This window comes from Triturus cristatus, chromosome 4_2 (genome assembly GCF_964204655.1).
Source record: "Triturus cristatus chromosome 4_2, aTriCri1.1, whole genome shotgun sequence".
NCBI classification, from domain to species: domain Eukaryota; kingdom Metazoa; phylum Chordata; class Amphibia; order Caudata; family Salamandridae; genus Triturus; species Triturus cristatus.
In genome coordinates this window covers 84,717,379-84,734,202 of record NC_140586.1, presented here as the reverse complement: position 1 = coordinate 84,734,202, position 16,824 = coordinate 84,717,379, and the positions used below count along the sequence as shown (strand labels likewise).

The 16,824-nt window shown below is 48.1% G+C and overlaps 1 protein-coding gene across 5 annotated transcripts in view; it reads left to right on the top strand.

The window, feature by feature from the left end:
• The window catches only part of SMARCA4 (SWI/SNF related BAF chromatin remodeling complex subunit ATPase 4), a 533,682-nt gene that overhangs the window by 60,619 nt on the left and 456,239 nt on the right, over positions 1-16,824 (top strand). For 3 of the 5 annotated variants that reach the window (XM_085600653.1, XM_085600652.1, XM_085600651.1), the window contains exons 2-4: positions 12,055-12,308; positions 12,860-12,995; positions 13,944-14,348. In XM_085600653.1, the coding sequence (XP_085456779.1) occupies positions 12,087-12,308; positions 12,860-12,995; positions 13,944-14,348 (763 nt within the window). In that variant the 5' untranslated portion in view covers positions 12,055-12,086. The remainder of the gene's footprint in view (positions 1-12,054; positions 12,309-12,859; positions 12,996-13,943; positions 14,349-16,824) is intronic. The other 2 variants (XM_085600655.1, XM_085600654.1) reach the window with 1 other exon arrangement.

Genomic DNA, 16,824 nt, shown 5'->3' with positions numbered 1-16,824 from the left:
CGGTCTGCAATGGCGCTTTATGCGTGGCATGAGGCCCAGGGGCGGCTGGAGTCCTCTCCTGCCCGTGCCTCTCCCGGTCAGCGTTGCGGTCCGTGGGGTCTTTAGCTACTACATACACTCCACTTGTCTGCGATGGCGCTGAATGTGCGGCCTGAGGCCCGGAGGCGGCTGGGAGATGGAGTCCTCTCCTGTCCGTGTCTCTCCCGGTCAGCGTTGCGGTCCGTTGTGTCCTTTCACTGCTTATTTTTTAAGCAATCAAATAAAAATCTGGGATAAGCGCTCCATTAGAGTACATATGCTTGCAGCTGTCTTCCCCGTGCAGCTCTCTCCCCTCCTGCGCTCTCTGTTGATTACTTGCCTGTGTGCTTTTCCGGTGCCTTCTCCTTGATGTGCTTGACCTCGTGTGCGTCTCACCCTGTGTTTCTTTCTCGGCCATGTCCTCCTCCGACCCAAAATCATGCTACTCTAATCCTTGTGCTTCTATTTCCCCCCAAAAACACACCATTTTGCTGTCTCTTCATGTCCTGTACTTCTCCCCCTGGCCCTCCTTGCTGCCTCCCCCGCCACCTATGCCCTTTGTGTTACTTCTTGCCCCCTGCCTGGTTTGCTTCCATCACTGTCTTAAGTATTGCATCCCCACCAGCTTTAAAAACAAAAAATTTAAAAACACTTTGTGCTACTTTTTTCTTCTTCACAGATCCAGCTCAGGATTAGTAATAAAATAAATCCCACCAGTATCATTTTGTAGGCACACCATGCGTGGTGCGCGTGTATACAAAAAAATGCATCCAGCCTTGTCATAGGCTATTTTTTCAATACCCTTTAGCCATGCTCACACCATCTGATAGAGACATCTAGCTGCAGATTCCTTAAATTAGAATATCCTCCAGTGCTCCGTCTGGATCCCGAGAATTTTCAGCAGCACCTCTGCATGCCGGGAGACGTTGTCGCATGGCACCTCCGTGATGCCGTCCTCGGATGTGACATCAGTGGAGCCATATAAGTCCCCCCCGGCTCGCTGACGTCCGTTTTCTTCTTTTCCTCGTCTACAACGTGGGTCCAGGAGAAGTGGTTCCTCTGGCCTATTTTTGTTTTTGGGCCTTTCTGGCGCATTTTCGCGTCTGGGAACAGTACATGATGTCTACTGGCTTCAAGTCGTGTGAGACATGTACGCGGCAGATGTCGGCGACGGATCCACACACTATTTGTATGGGGTGCTTGGGGGAGAACCACGACTTAGAGGAGTGTGATGCTTATCAGCGGCTGAAGCCGAAGTTCCTACGGGAACATAAGATTAAGTTATTGTTCGTCCAAACGTCGCCGGTCTCCAGTGGATGAGTCCAAGCGTCGCCAGTCTCCATCTCGTGCTGAGGCTTATGTTCGGGACAGGTTGCGGAGTCGTTTCTGGGGACGTCCCTCGCTTTCCTCAGGTAAGCATAAGCATAAGTCGCGGAGGTCATTGGCCTCACGCGTTCGTGACGTCACTGCTCACTGCTCATGGTCTTTACTGGGCACAGCCCGCAACAGTTGACCCCCCACCTACCCCCCCATTTCCAGGGGTTGGGGGCGACTCGAGACTAGATGGAAGCCTATTATCTGGCTATACAGGCCATCTTTGGCTCGACCCCTCTCCCTGGCGTGCTTTCGGGTCCCACAGAGGTGGTAGGGACTCAGGTTGGGAGCTCGCCTGCGGGTTTGCCCTCAGTGCCAACCGAGTGCCCTGACGCCGGTTCCGGAATCGCTGCGACATCTGGAGTTGACCTGGTGGGTCTCCCTGTTCAGATGTCAGGCCGCAGTTCTCCTATGGCATCAGAGCGCATTCCTGCGTGTCTCCCTGCGACATCGATGCGGCCGCAGCAGTGGACTTGTCTCTGGGGCAATGCCGTTCCACACCGCAGTCTCCTGTTGCGGTGGTGTTCGAGTCGACACTGGTCGATGGAGGCTCCTTCGGCGTTTTTCGACGCCAATGGGGTGCCGTCTCGACATTGGTCGCCGCTGGAAACGTCCTTTCCTGCTCCCTTAATGATTGATGATGAGGCCCTTGGGGGCTCCCCCCGTGTTGCTTGAGTGTTCTTCGGAACATGGGGATGTGGAGCAGTTACCCGGACGTCCTAGGGCTGCGCAACCATTGGCTCTGGATTGACAGGATAGCCTGCAAACCTCCCCCACTTATGACCTCCTGTCACCCCCTAGAATGGCCATGGAGTCCTGTGCAGCTTGTGCACGAGTAGTTCATACGGCTGCGGACATCTTACAGTTCCATCCTCCTTCTATCTGTCTGCCTTCCGATCTGTTGTTGAATTTGCTCCACCAAGGCAATGCAGATATCGAGCCCTTACTACCATTTAGGGGTCGTTGTATGACATTCTGCTGGGGACTTGGGCGAGGCCCTCTTCGCGGAACCCTGTGGATCGTGTTATCACTTATTGTCATCACCCGGCCCCAGATGACCCTGTCTGTCTGTCTACATCCTAGGGCTCAAGGGCTAGTCGCCCAGGCAGCCTCAGCTTCGCTGCCCTCGACCTCCCCTCTCATGCTTCCACACATGAGGGAGTCTCGCTGGTTAGAGTCATGTGGTCGGCACATATTTGCGCCTGCAAGCTCAGGCCTTCGGTCCTTGAACACGTGCTGCGTGTTTGCACTGGCTACTTTCGCCCTCTGGGATTTGGTAGAGCGTCTCCCTTTCGGACGACCCTCGAGCTGAACTATCCCGGTTGCTCCAAGATGGTCGTGAGCTGACCCAGTTTTCGATTTATTCTGCCATGGACACTACTGATTCTGTGGGATGGGCGATGGCCAGGTCCATTGCTTTGCGTTGCCATGCTTGGCTACGGGACGGCACCTTTCCTGACCATGTTCATGAGCGTTTCTTAGATTTGCCCTTTGATGGGACTCACCTTTATGACAGCCGTGCAGACTCAGTGGTCCAGCATTTCATGTCTGAGTTTCAGTTAATAGCTTTGTTCTAGTCCCTGGTTGAGGACTTCTTGTTGCTTTGGCTACAGTATTGTCACTGTTTTTCTCTGTTTCCGTGTCTGGGTTCAAGCTTTCATTTCCCAGACGGCCGCTACAGCTGGGCAGCTGTTTTAGGCAATTATTTTCGACTCCTCTGCCTACGAGCTAGTCTCGAGGTGCTCCCTTGCTTTTTTATGAGGATGTAACTTTGTGGGGTATTAGTTGGTTATTGTATAGCCCTTCTACTTTGCCACAGGATGTTTCTGTGCAATGTTCCAGGTTAGTGTAGATCAGGGGTACTCACAAACTTTCTCTCGGGGGCCAAATTTACAGTGTGGTTTGTGGCAGAGGGCCGCACCGGTGGGGGTGGGGTCAGTGGGGGAGGGGGCGGGGCTAGAGCAAAAAAAAAAACTGTGAAGATGAGGTTGAACACAGGCCCCTGCAGCAGACGCCTTCGCAATGCAATAGGTCTCGCATTTACGAGAGTTTAAGCTATTGGCACTGTAAACGACAATGCCTTTTATTTCGGTTTTAAAAACTAAAACAAAAATAAAAGGCTTTGTTATTTGCAATGTCAATAGCTCAAACTTGCGTAAATGCGAGACCTATTGCCTTGCAAATGCTTGTTATATCATATCTCCTCCCAAAACCTTCCTCAGCCCATCCCAATTGTGTTTCTCCATCTTCCGCTCTCCTTATCCTCTTCTTTCCCTCTCCTTTCCCCTCTCCCTTTCTCCACCATCTTACCTCTCATGCCACTCTCTTTCTGCTAAGCATCCTTCTTAAATTCAGGGGTGGAGCTACCATTTGTGCAGCAGGTTCAGCCGCTCCAACTTCAAAGGTCGACGGAACCATGAATATTGCTGTATTTTACAGTTCAAACAGAGAACATAGGGGGCCCACCGCCTTCCTTGCAATAGGGGTCATGATACACTGGCTATGACACTGCTTTAATGACCACAATCTGAGCATTACAGACTCCCTCATCCTAGCGCCCCTCCTCCTTCAGTAGGTAGTGTCACTTTTAGGTACAAAGGAATCTGCAGACTGGCAGCACCTGGCAGGGGCTGCATGCACGGGCCTCACAGCCAGGCACTGATCTCAGCGCATTACTTGGGCTGTGTGCACACATCTCAGTCAGGCACAGATATCAGCGCATTCCTGGGGCTTTGTGCACACATCTCACAGTCAGGCACGGATGCCCCCGCATGGCTGGGGCTGCATACACGGGCTACACAGCCAGGCACAGATTTCACCGCATGGCTGGGCTTGCATACACGGGCTACACAGCCAGGCACAGATTTCACCGCATGGCTGGGCTGCATACACATGCCTCAGAGTCAGGAACATATCTCAGCGCATTGCTGGATGTGTGCACATATCTCACAGCCAGGCACAGATCTCAAAGCATAGGTGGGACTGTGTGCACACAACTCACGGTCAGGCACAGTTCGCAGAATCTGGTAAGGGTGTGTAGTGTACATAAATCTAACAGTCTGATAGGGACTGGCGACATACATCTCACAGACAGTCACAGATCTCAGGGCTTGCATGCTGTGTACATAGATTTCACATTTTGGAAGGGGTTGTGTGCACACACCTACAGATCTCACATACTGGCAGAGGCAGCGTGCCCTGATCCCAAAGCAGAGAGCATTGGTATTCAGAACTTTCTCATGTGTCAATGCCATCAGCAGTCATATACTTTGGACCCCCTCCTCCTATTTTTTCTACAAAATAACTACTGGTCTGGAGTTACACCCATTCTCTTTGGAAAATTCCCTTTGGGAATGCATCAGTACCCATAGATTCTATGTAATCCCATTTTAGATGGAGGACAACTGCACTCACTAACTCAGTTGTGATTCATTTTGGAGATTAAAACATTTAATCGAATCCATTTCATTATATCACAATATTTAGATCACACTATAAGATGAAAGTGTCATTTTGACAATAGAAAATATACAGTGATGCAAATACAAAAAACAATGTTAAACGAAATCCTAACACTTGGCACGTCTTACATTCAAAGTCTTGTGAAAAAAATAGTCTAATACGTAGTAAATTCGAGGATCACTCACGGCCAAGAAATAAGCAAATGCGAGCACACTGCTTACACCGTAAAAACGTTAAAATAGCAATGATTTACTTTATTTTAACAATAGAAATACTACTTTAAAAAATGTTAACCGTTGTAGCCAAAGAACCCAAGTTACATGAACAAATACATTCACCAGGCTATAAACTCGATCATTTAGCTCTTTTTGTCAGCAAAGGGAAGGCATTACTCTTAACTCTAATAATACTGTTTTTCACACGTAGATGTACAGTTATTCATGATAAATATCGGGCTGGCTTCTCGCAGCACTAAATAAATGGTTGACTTCCACGGTTTCACTGATTCAACATAGTCGGTCTCAGATATCGCAGCAGTTCCCTGGAATCCAAACCGCCGCTGCACCCAAGTACTTCACAGGTCTTTTAAAGGCCAAGTCACTTGTTAATGAGGCTTTGTTGTATTTCATCTCTTCTTAGCGCCCCTGCATCTCCCCTCATTCAGAGGGGAGATGCAGGGGCGCTAAGAAGAGGTAAATAGAACAAAGCCTCATTAACAAGTGACTTGGCCTTTAAAAGAAACGCCCGCCCGGTCCGCGCTGCTGTAACCGGCGGTGCTTGCACAGGTAGGACGTCTGCAAGGTCCGCGGGCCGCCAGGGAAGGCTTGCCGGGCCGCAGGCGGCCCGCGGGCCGTACTATGAGTACCCGTGGTGTAGATCCTTTCTGAGGATCCTTGTGAGGTCCTCCTTGGATCGTTCTTCTTTTTCCCCCTCACTGTCCTTTTCTATAGTGAATGGGTGGGCTTCCCCTTTGGGGAATTGTTTTATTATCCATGCTATGAGCTAAAGCGATATGGTTTCGCCTCTTCACGCTCTGCCTCCTGTGTCGTAATTCTTCCCTGGTACGGAATCCACAGGGGTAGCGTGTCTCCTAGGAGCCTGGGTGTTTGTATTTCACAGTGGTTCGTAGTTCTCGCCTACCTCTGTGACTGCGGACTTCTTCAGAGTCTTGTGGAATTCACGCCACTACTGGTTCGCCTGGTTTTTTTTACCGTCTTGCAATTTTTGCCTTGACGGTGTTTCAAGCGTTTTGCTGTATTTCCACCCCACTTTTTTGTCTGGGTTGGCTGTCTATTCCGACATCCAGTGTCTTTCTGTTCTACTGCCGGAACAGTTTCTGTTCTGATTCTGTTTTGGCTCTGTCTGGGCATACACACTGGGTACCATCACAGGCACCGAGTGCCTGCTGGCCCGGCTTACGCCACGGCTTGTCCTTCTCGGCGGTGGGTTCTACGCCAGCCGCGTTGTTGGTCGTTGCTTGCGCCCCTCTTTTCCGGCGCACTTCCCAGGCAGCCCTCTTTCCTTTGACAGGCAAAGGGTCAGGTTCCTCTGCTCATGGCCTCTGCCACCTCACCCTTGCAAGTCTCTTGTTTCGGGTGGCTCCTGGTCATTTATACTATGTCTGTACAGGGTTGTTCCTGTATTTGACTATGTCTGTATATAATTATTGTCTTATGGCATTGATCATGCCCTGCTACGGTTCACCTCAGTCCTGTTGGTACCTATTGTGTGGGCTGCTGTCTTTATCTAAGCAAAAACCAAAGGAAATGATGGACGGAGTGTTGAACATTGCAAGCACTCACCCCCAGTCAACTGATCTGGGTTTAATCCATCACCGTTCTTTAGCCCACTCTGCCACCCCAGTTCAGACATGGCCATATGCAAATCAGTCTGACCCTGTGCCTCATGGGAACAGTCCAGCCCGAACTGCCAAGCCATGTCTTCCCTGGACCGGAAACAAGCTTCCTAGGACCGGTTTCTGGCATTTCAGCCGTCTTCAGCCAGGCTTGCTTGAATCCAGTCTTTATCTAGGCATGCTCTTAGAGTATCTCTTGCCCTTTAATAATTAAATAATTATAATAATTATTATTAAAGCATTCTATATGTGTGTGTGTATATATGTATATATATATATATATATATATATTACCTACTGGCGGTCGCCAGTAGGTAGTTATAGTTAGGACCACGTTTCCATAGGAAAACCTCAACATTCTATTTTGAATAACTTTGGCGCCGGTCGACGAATCCTCGCGAATTTTTCAAAATAGGTGGGGCGCTACGCTCCGCTCCTACCCTGAAAGTCTCGGGGGGATCCGTCAAGCGGGGGCTGAGATAAAAGGGGGGTCCCAAAACGCGTTTTTCCCATGCATTTTTCCATAGGACCTTTAGAACGAGCTACAGCCCGAACGGCTGAACAGAATTACTCAAAATTTGGCAGAGAGGTAGTCCCTAGGTCAAGGAAGTGCCTTTTGTAGGTTTGGTGTAAATCTGTTCAGTAGATTCTGAGAAAATAGCCTTTAAATCAATATATATATCTGAGCCAGCTTACGGTACGCTTACCGTACGCTTACGGTAAGCGTACGGTGGCGTGCGCGAGCGCGATTCTGATTGGCTCTTAGATCTTAGTAAACATTCGAATCGGCCGAAACCAGGAAGCGGCGGCCGCCATTTTGTCTCTCGCACTGAGAGAGATTTTTAAAATCGGAAGCCCAAAAACATGTAAAGGGGCTGATTTGACAACTCCCTCCCACATAGTCATGTTGAGGGAGTCCCCAAACATCCCCCAAGTGCAAAAACGGTTTTATTTTTTTTTCGGCAATTTCGCGGGGTACGCTTACCGTACGCTTACGGTAAGCGTACGGTAAAAAAATAAAAATAAAAAAAACACTATCCACACTTACCCCACCCCCTGTGCTTTTGGTGGCCGAAGGCCACCAAATGTGCTGGGCTTATTACAATGGAAAAAAACACTATCCACACTTACCCCACCCCCTGTGCTTTTGGTGGCCGTAGGCCACCAAATGTACAGGGCTTATTATAAGGGAAAAAAACTTAGCATTTAAAAAACCGTACTAATTCACTGAAAAAACCATAGGTTTCACACACGTTATAGTTAGGAATTAGCATTTAAAAAACCTTGCAAATTCACTGAAAAAACCATAGGTTTCACACATGTTATAGTTAGTGGAAATTTTACTGATAAAAAACCAATGAAATTGCCCCGTTATAGTTAGCGCAGGCAACTATAACTCACGCGACCGCAATCCTCTGCTGATGACATATGTGTCTTTATGAAAAAAAAATATTTGTAATATATGTATAGCTAAAAATGTATGGAAGAAGACATGGGCAAATAAGTGTCTAAATACAGTATTAGCATCAGCAGAGGATTGTGGTCGCGTGAGTTATAGTTGCCTGCGCTAACTATAACGGGGCAATTTCATTGGTTTTTTATCAGTAAAATTTCCACTAACTATAACATGTGTGAAACCTATGGTTTTTTCAGTGAATATATATATATATATATATATATATATATATATATATATATATATATATATATATATATATATATATATATTCACTTAAAAAACCATAGGTTTCACACATGTTATAGTTAGCTGGACATTTCACTCGTAAAAAATCAATGAAATTCCCCCGTTATAGTTAGTTCAGATAACTATAACTCGCGCGCCCGCAATCCACTGCTCATGACGTCACATATTACATCACTCATGACCTGGTCCGTGGCATCACTCATGACATCATCCTTGTGATAGAGTGGCGGTCGCGCGAGTTATAGTTATCTGAACTAACTATAACGGGGGAATTTCATTGGTTTTTTACAAGTGAAATGTCCAGCTAACTATAACATGTGTGAAACCTATGGTTTTTTAAGTGAATTTGTAAGGTTTTTTAAATGCTAAGTTATGTATATATTATATTTTTTATATATCTATTTTACAATAAACTACCTATGTATATAGTTATAGATTGACTGTATCCTGTAATATGGAATGGCTCGTTAAAAATGTTTATTTTTTTTAAAGGTTTTTCACCGTGCGCGCACCCCGCGAATTTTTGAAAAAAAAAAAAAATGTTTTTTTCACCCTTCGGGGTCCTTCAGGGACCCCCTGACAAAGGCTAGGGGGTCAGGAACTCTCTACCCTGCCCCCTTTTCACGTTCTCCACCTTTCTTTTTCACTGTCACACACCAAACATACAAAATGGCCGACACTTCCTGATTTCGACCGATTCGAATGTTGACTGACATGTAACCACCAATCAGAATTGCGCTTGCGCACGTTAGGGTGCGCGCACGGTGCGCGCTTATAGATATTTATGTACTTTTAAATGCAATTTGCCCAGGAACTACTGAACAGATTGACACCATATATGCAAAAGGCACATGCCTGACCTGAGGACTACCTCTTTGCCAAATTTCAAGTAATTCTGTTCAGCCGTTCGGGCTGTACCTTCGACTAAAGGTCCTATGGGAAAATGCGTTTTGGGACCCCCCTTTTTTCTCAGCCCCCGCTTGACGAATCACCCCGAGACTTTCAGGGTAGGAGCTGAGCGGAGCGCCACATTAGTTTTGAAAATTTCGCGAGGATTCGTCAACCGGCGCCAAAGTTATTCAAAATAGAATTTTCAGATTTCCTATGGAAACACGGTCCTAACTATAACTATCTACTGGCGACCGCCAGTAGATAATATAAATATATATATATATATATATATATATATCTTTATGTGTACCTGCGAGTGGGTACACATCTATGTTTTTTTCCTTGTGGCGTATCCGAGGTTTTCTTGCCCTAGATTGGGCATCTTTTCTCTCTCTCTCCCCCTCCCTCCCTTTCTTATGAGAGCGAGTCTTGGGTGGGGATCCAACGTTTGCCGGTCTCCTTTCACCTATGTGTTTCTGTGTATGGTTGATCAGTATGCCTTCCTCGTGATACGTTTTGTATCTTTTGCTGACGCATGTGTGCTGTCACTGCTGCATTTCACAGACTTTCGCGTATTCATAGTGTGACTCCTATGGTCCACAATGTCTAGTATGTGTGTCCCTTTCTCCTCAGACATATATTTCCTTGTGGTCAAGGGTTGTCTATCTGTACATGGAGGCCATTCTGTCCTATGCATGTCATTCTGGGCATTCACTGTTGTGCATGCTCCTTTGTGCGTTCTGACTTTGTCATGCTTGGTGTCCTTTCACCAGGACTTGTTTTTGTAGATCCTTGGGATCCTGATCACAGTTTTTGCTTCTCTTTTGATTGCAGAAGCTTATGGATTTCTTACCATTGGGCACTGGCTTTCTGGTTCCTGTGGCTTCCCTTCTTCCCTTCCTGGAAGGTGCAAGTTTCATTGTGTCCTATACGGACTGTAGTAACATTTCCTCTCCTTGTTCACCCCTCCTGTCCCCTTTTTTCGGGGTTGATGGGTCTGGTGTCAGCCTTGCTGGCACTGCTGTTCCCTGCCTGTTGTAGTCAGTTGTTATGGATGGACCAGTTCCTTTGGAACTTGGTGGGTTCAGTCGCAGTTCTCCTCCTATGGGGTAAGGCTTTGGTATCTATTCTAAGTTAAGGAATCTGCAGCTAGATGACTCTATCAGATGAACGAGTTACTTACCTTCGGTAACAACGTATCTGGTAGAGACACAGTCTAGTCGTATATTCCTCAATGCCCACCCATCCTCCCCGCTCTGCGAGGACCATTCAGGTTGGGTTCGTATCTAGTGGGTTGTCTGTCCGTGTTCTCTCTCTTCCCATGTGTTACCCTTCTTCCGTTCCAGGTCCGGATGTCCTATTCTGTATTACCTGTGGGTTCTCTACCCAGTCCTGCCATGGGATGGTGGTCTCCCTTATCTATCCACGCACCTGCACCCTTGTCCTTCGAGGGTGGAGCTTGGTCATGTTTCTCCCCACCCGTCCCTCCCTGTTGCCTTTCTCCATGGGTTGAGGTCTACTTGACTATGCGGCAGCCAAGTGATTATGCTTAGGGCATGGGGTTGCACGTTTTCTGTTGCAAAATTGTGGTCTGTTGACATGGCAGGCATGTTGTTACAGGCCTATGTTTCCTTACCATAACACTCCTGTTGTTGTAGACTGCTTGTTATTTATCATAACATTCATTTCATTTGCTGCTTGCCTCATGGGAGGATATGGTTTTCCCCTTATGCGGATCTTAATTTAGGGGCGAGTACTGTGAACTCTCCCGTCAGTTCCTTACACTTTGAAGTGTTATTCTATGACATGCATTCTGCTGTTTCATGTCATTTTCATCATTTTGGTCGTTGTTCCAAAGAATTTCATTCTTTTTTCGCACACTTTTCCCACACACTCATAGTTTTCGTGATGGCTCCGCCTTGTGGCGCGGAAAAGTTTCACAGTAGAAAACTGACGTCAGCGCGCCGGGAGGGACTTATATGGCTCCACTGACATCACATCCGTGGACGATGTCATGGCAGAGCCATGCGACGCCGTCTCCCAGCGTGCAAAGGTACTGCTGAAAATTCTCCTGATCCAGACTGACGCCTGGAGGATATTCTAAGTTAAGGAATCTGGGGCTAGACTGTGTTTCTACCAGATGCATCGTTACCGAAGGTAAGTAACTCTTTCATTAGGGATGCTGTTCAACATCAGTAAATACAATTGGCAAAACTAATAGGTCTCGCCTTTGGGACCTATTAACAATTGCTTCTCCTGCTGAAGCCAGCTGACTTCTGCACTTTCCAAATTAAATTTGCTTCACTTTCAACACTTCCACTACAACACTTTTTTCAAATCTAACTCTCCTTCCTTGTTAATCACTTTAGTATTTAAAAAGTCTCCTTTTTTCCATTTTTAGGTGCTGTATGTCCGTTTTGAAACATTTTTTTTAGCAAGTCTGCTTCTGTATATCCTGTTTTTGTATTCAGTTTCTATGACCACTGCTCCTTGTCTTCCTTAACACTTGATTTTTCTATGTCTGTATTACCTTTGTTAGTTTCTGAGTGCAGTTTGCGCTCTTTTTCAAGGCTTATGACACATCAGATAATCTGCAAAATGTAGTTGAAGTCACATTTACTCATAATACAGCAATGGTAGATTTAAAGCAACAAGAGGTAAAGCTCTTTCTAACCAGACCTATGAATGCAGAATGTGATCAGAGTGCAAGGCTTTTTTTTAACAGTCTCATCTGTTATTATTTTCGCAGGTAGCTGAACTGGACAGCTGTGCTCATTGAAGATGTCTACCCCCGACCCTCCGATGGGAGGAACGCCTCGCCCGGGTCCCTCCCCTGGGCCTGGCCCTTCACCTGGCGCTATGATGGGTCCCAGCCCGGGACCCTCACCAGGGTCAGTGCACAGCATGATGGGCCCGAGCCCTGGGCCACCTCCAGCAGGGCATCCGATTCCACCGCAGGGACCTCAGGGTTATCCTCCAGAGAACATGCACCCGATGCACAAGGTAATAGGCTTTGCGGGAGGGACCTTCTTGTCAGAAAGTGGTCTACAGTTGATGTTGGCTTGCCCATTTGATGCTCTACGTTGTCTCTGCAAACACACAAGTGACTGAAATCCGACTGCAGGGCAGAAGTTCGAAGCAACAGAGGGTACAAATCTCTGTCAAACTGCTGACTTTGAGTCTCTGGTATGAGATCTGTGGTGTCTGGGTGGATCTCTTTCATGAGCGTTTGTCACCTCTTGAACTCCTGGGGCTGCAGCATCTCTATATAAGGTGTAGTAAATATGATCTGGACTTTTCCCTGTCCTTGCTTTTTTAAAAATTATTAAACATGGTTATGGTTAATGCACCAAACAATCAAAAGGTGATGGAAGGAATTCTTGAATTTGTCTTTCTACTGGCAATAGCTTGGGTAGCATTCCAACCCGTGTGGCCTTGTTTATCTTTGTACAGTCTTGTCTCATTGAGTACTGTTCGTAATCTCTGGAGGCCTGGCATCTGATAACTCCCTCAGTGCATCTTTTTCATGTGCTTTGCTGTCTCTCTTCTTCTAGCAGCCCGTGGACCCCATGCACGAGAAGGGGATGCCAGAGGATTCTCGCTATGCACAGATGAAAGGCCTGAGTATGAGGCCAGGCCCACACGTGGGTATGGGTCCTCCACCCAGCCCCATGGACCAACACTCTCAGGGTAAGTCTTTTTATCTTACTTCATTAGGTTCGGCTGCTACTAGCCTCTTTGTAGCTAGTACTATATAGGTTGACCATTGGAGAGCAGCAGTTCTTGTGACTGAATGTGAGGGAGCACAGCACAAAGTTCTTAGGCAGTGTTTGGGCTGATCCATTCAATTTCCCTTCCAGGGCCTTAAAAGAAGAGGGACTGACCCCTGCTCAGTCCCACTGCTGTTTCAGATTCTGTATGGCTTTAAGAAGCAGTGGGGTTTCATGAGAAATAGAGATGGGGCATATTACCCACCACTGGACAGTATTATCAGTGCAGTTTCCAGCTGCTCCTCAGGGTGCAATCAGTACAACTGAATTGAGGGATTCAGCCAGTACAAAGGAGGTTAAAGAACATATGCAGAGAGTAATGGGTGTTCGGGGAAATGTGACCTCGGGCAGTGCCTTACTGAAACTGTTTGCTAAAATTCACTGATGTCTTGTCCCACTAAGGCTACAAACATTTCTTCAGTGACTGACCTCTGGGTGTGACTGCTGTGCCAGTATCTACTTTTTCAAAGACCACACATTGTGCCGTACTGTGAATGGCCACTAAATGTTACAGCTGCTTGCTTGTGTCATCTGTTGCCTCAGATAATGCTTATAATTTCTTGTGTTTTGGGGGAGGTGGTAAGGGGTGAATATGAGTGTAACCAATCTGATGTTGGTTGAGAGTCTCGGTGTAATGAGACTCGAGTGGTGAAGCAGGTCCCTAAAACTGGTGCCCAATTAATAAAATGTTGAAAGATGCATATTCATCCTACAGGCAAACCCTTGCTTTGTACCCTGTCAATTGGCATACTTCCGTGTTGTTACCATTTTATAGGCTCTGTTTTAGTTTTACAATTATGTGTTTTTAAAGATAGACTTGAGGAATTGTTCTCAATCGTTTTATTAACATATGTGATCTTGTGTCCAGGTTATCCGTCACCCCTTGGGGGCTCTGATCACTCTTCAAGTCCGGTTCCTGCTAATGGGCCCCCTTCTGGTCCACCAATGTCTGCTGGGCCTGTTGGGGTGCCCCTGGAACCTGCCGATCCACAGGCTCTGGGACAGCAGAGTCGCAGCCCCACGCCGTTCAATCAGAATCAACTGCACCAGCTGCGGGCGCAGATCATGGCTTACAAGATGCTCGCTCGAGGCCAGGCCCTGCCGGACCACCTGCAGACGGCGGTACAGGGCAAGCGGCCTGTGCCAGGAATGCAGCCGCAGATGCCAACACTACCTCCTCCTTCAGTCCCAGGGACAGGACCTGGTCCAGGGCCAGGACCTGGACCCCCCTCTGGACCTGGACAAGTACCTCCCAGCTACAACAGACCTCACGGTAAGAACCACCTTAGCTGCATGTCAGTACATGGCTTGCTCTGAAGCCTAAGTGTGCTAGGGAGCAGCAGTGACAGAGCTTTGACTAGCTTACCTGCCAGTTATGACCCATTATTACGGGCAGCTGTAATTTTATATCAGCTTGTTGTGTTGTCCACGGGGGATTTCTGGCAGTCCAAGCAACAAAGTTACCGGTTTTAAGTTTGAATCGGATCTCCTCATGAATATCCTGGAGGTCGGCTTGAAGACCAATGTATGAAGCCTGCACTGCTGTGTGCTGGAGGCTTGATAAACTTCTTTCTGTGCTGCTCCTGTTGGGTGTGTGATTGAAACTTGATGTTCGAGGCATATGAGCTGCAGATTACACATTTTTGCATAGATCGCCATCTGGTGTTGGGCCCGGATGTTTGCAGTTTGTTTTTCCTCTTGGAAAGTCTTTGGAAGTCACGAGGTTGGTGACTCCTCCCTTGGTTCGTATTGCGCATGGGCTTCGGCTCCATCCTCAGATTGTTTTTTTCCGCCATCGGGCTCTGATGTAATACTTCGCGCTCCGGTTCCGAACATTTCCAGTTCGACGATCGAAGCGGAATCCTCGCTCTCCACGGTATTGTTTAGATACTGATCTCCTCAATCACCTTCTTCTTCGACGCACCTTCGATTCCAGTCATCGACGGCGGCCTTCGGGCCTATCCAGGCTCCGGTCCCGGCTGATGGAAAGAACTCCATTCAAGAACTGCCCTCTGTGGGTCCAAATTCCCCCACACCGATCTTCATGAGGTGTGCAACCTCTGCCTCTCCCCGGAACACGAGGCTCGAGACTGTCCCGCCTGCAAGTCTTTAAGATCCAAAAAGACTATTCGGGACCGACGGGCCAGATGCAAAATGGCGCATTCCTCGACTTCCGTTCCAGTCGACATCTTCGGGGACGACGTCGAAGCTCCGGGACACCAGCACACCGAAGAGGACCTCGTCAGAGCTTCCGAAGCCGATGACTCGGATGTGGAGGCCATCACCCCGGCGCAGAGGGTCGTGAGTAAAATACCCCCTCCCACACCCGCGCCGACACCCAAAAAGGCTTCGGTCACGCCTTCGCGCCTAGGCAAGACCAAAGACACTACTTCGAACACCCCACCTTCGGGCCTGGTGACGAAGACAAGTAAGCCTTCCGGCGGCTCGGGCTCGAGCCAGCCTGCCAGCGGTGCCGAAAAACACCCTTCGGCACCGAAGAAAAGATCGGCCTCTACCTCGACACCGAGCTCCACACCAAAGCCCTCGGTGTCGAAACCCAGCCTCTCGGTGCCGACTAAACATCATTAGGCCCTCTGCACTGACACTCCCACGCCGAAGCCTCTCTCGGCACCGAACAAAAAATCGGTGGTCCCCAAAAAGCACGGCACACACAAGCCTAAGAAGCCGTCGGCCCCGAAAACATCGGCGCCGACCGAACAACCAATGTCGCAAGAACTTTTTACTCCGGATCCTTTGCGAAAGACACTTACCAAGGATCCCGAAACTGGACATTTGGCACTGTCTTCTAAAAAGAGACATTTGGACAAACCAGCTCCACCTCCAAAGAGGAAGGACTGTGCTACCTCCCCTTTCAGAGTGCCTTCCCTGCCTCTTCCACCTCCTCCACCTCCTCCACCCCTGCCTCATCGCTCTCCGACCCCGTCTCCAGACCATGATGATCAGGGGGACCCATACTACGACCCAGCAGATGTGCCACAAGACCCCACCCCTACAGGATCCCCAGACCCCTGGGATGATTATAATAATCCAGACATTCCAGATGTCCCACAAGATGACCTATACCCATCCAGGCCATCGCCACCTGAAGACTCACTAGGTTTTCACCACCTACTTCGGAGGGCGGCACATTATCACGGGGTAGAGCTACACACTGACCCAGTAGAGGAAGATTTCCTCCTAGATACCTTTGATACAGCACATAGGTCTACTGCTATACTACCTATGCTCAAAGGGGTAATAAAACATGCGCCAGAGGTTTTTAAAGACCCAGTCAGGGCTAGGGTCCTAAACCCACGCATAGAAAAAAAGTATAAAGCTGCCCCTACAGATCCTGCCTACATCAAAGGGCCAGCGCCACTGGATTCTCTAGTGGTATCCACCGCAAGAAAAAGATCAAATTCCCAGGCGTCAGGCGAAGCACCACCACCTGACAAGGAATCAAAGCTCCTGGACGCATCAGGAAAACGCACTGCGTCACAGGCAGCTAATATATGGCGTATCGCCAACACTCAAGCGCTATTGGCCAGATACAACAGAGCGTATTATGATGAACTGGAAACCATCATGCACCATCTCCCATAAAAATATAAAAATAGGGCCAATGAACTAATCCAAGAGGGTAAGACCATAACCAATACCTCTATACGCTGTGCCTTAGACGCAGCAGACACAGCTTCCAGGGCCATTAACACCAGTGTCCCACTCCGTCGATACGCTTGGCTGAGAGT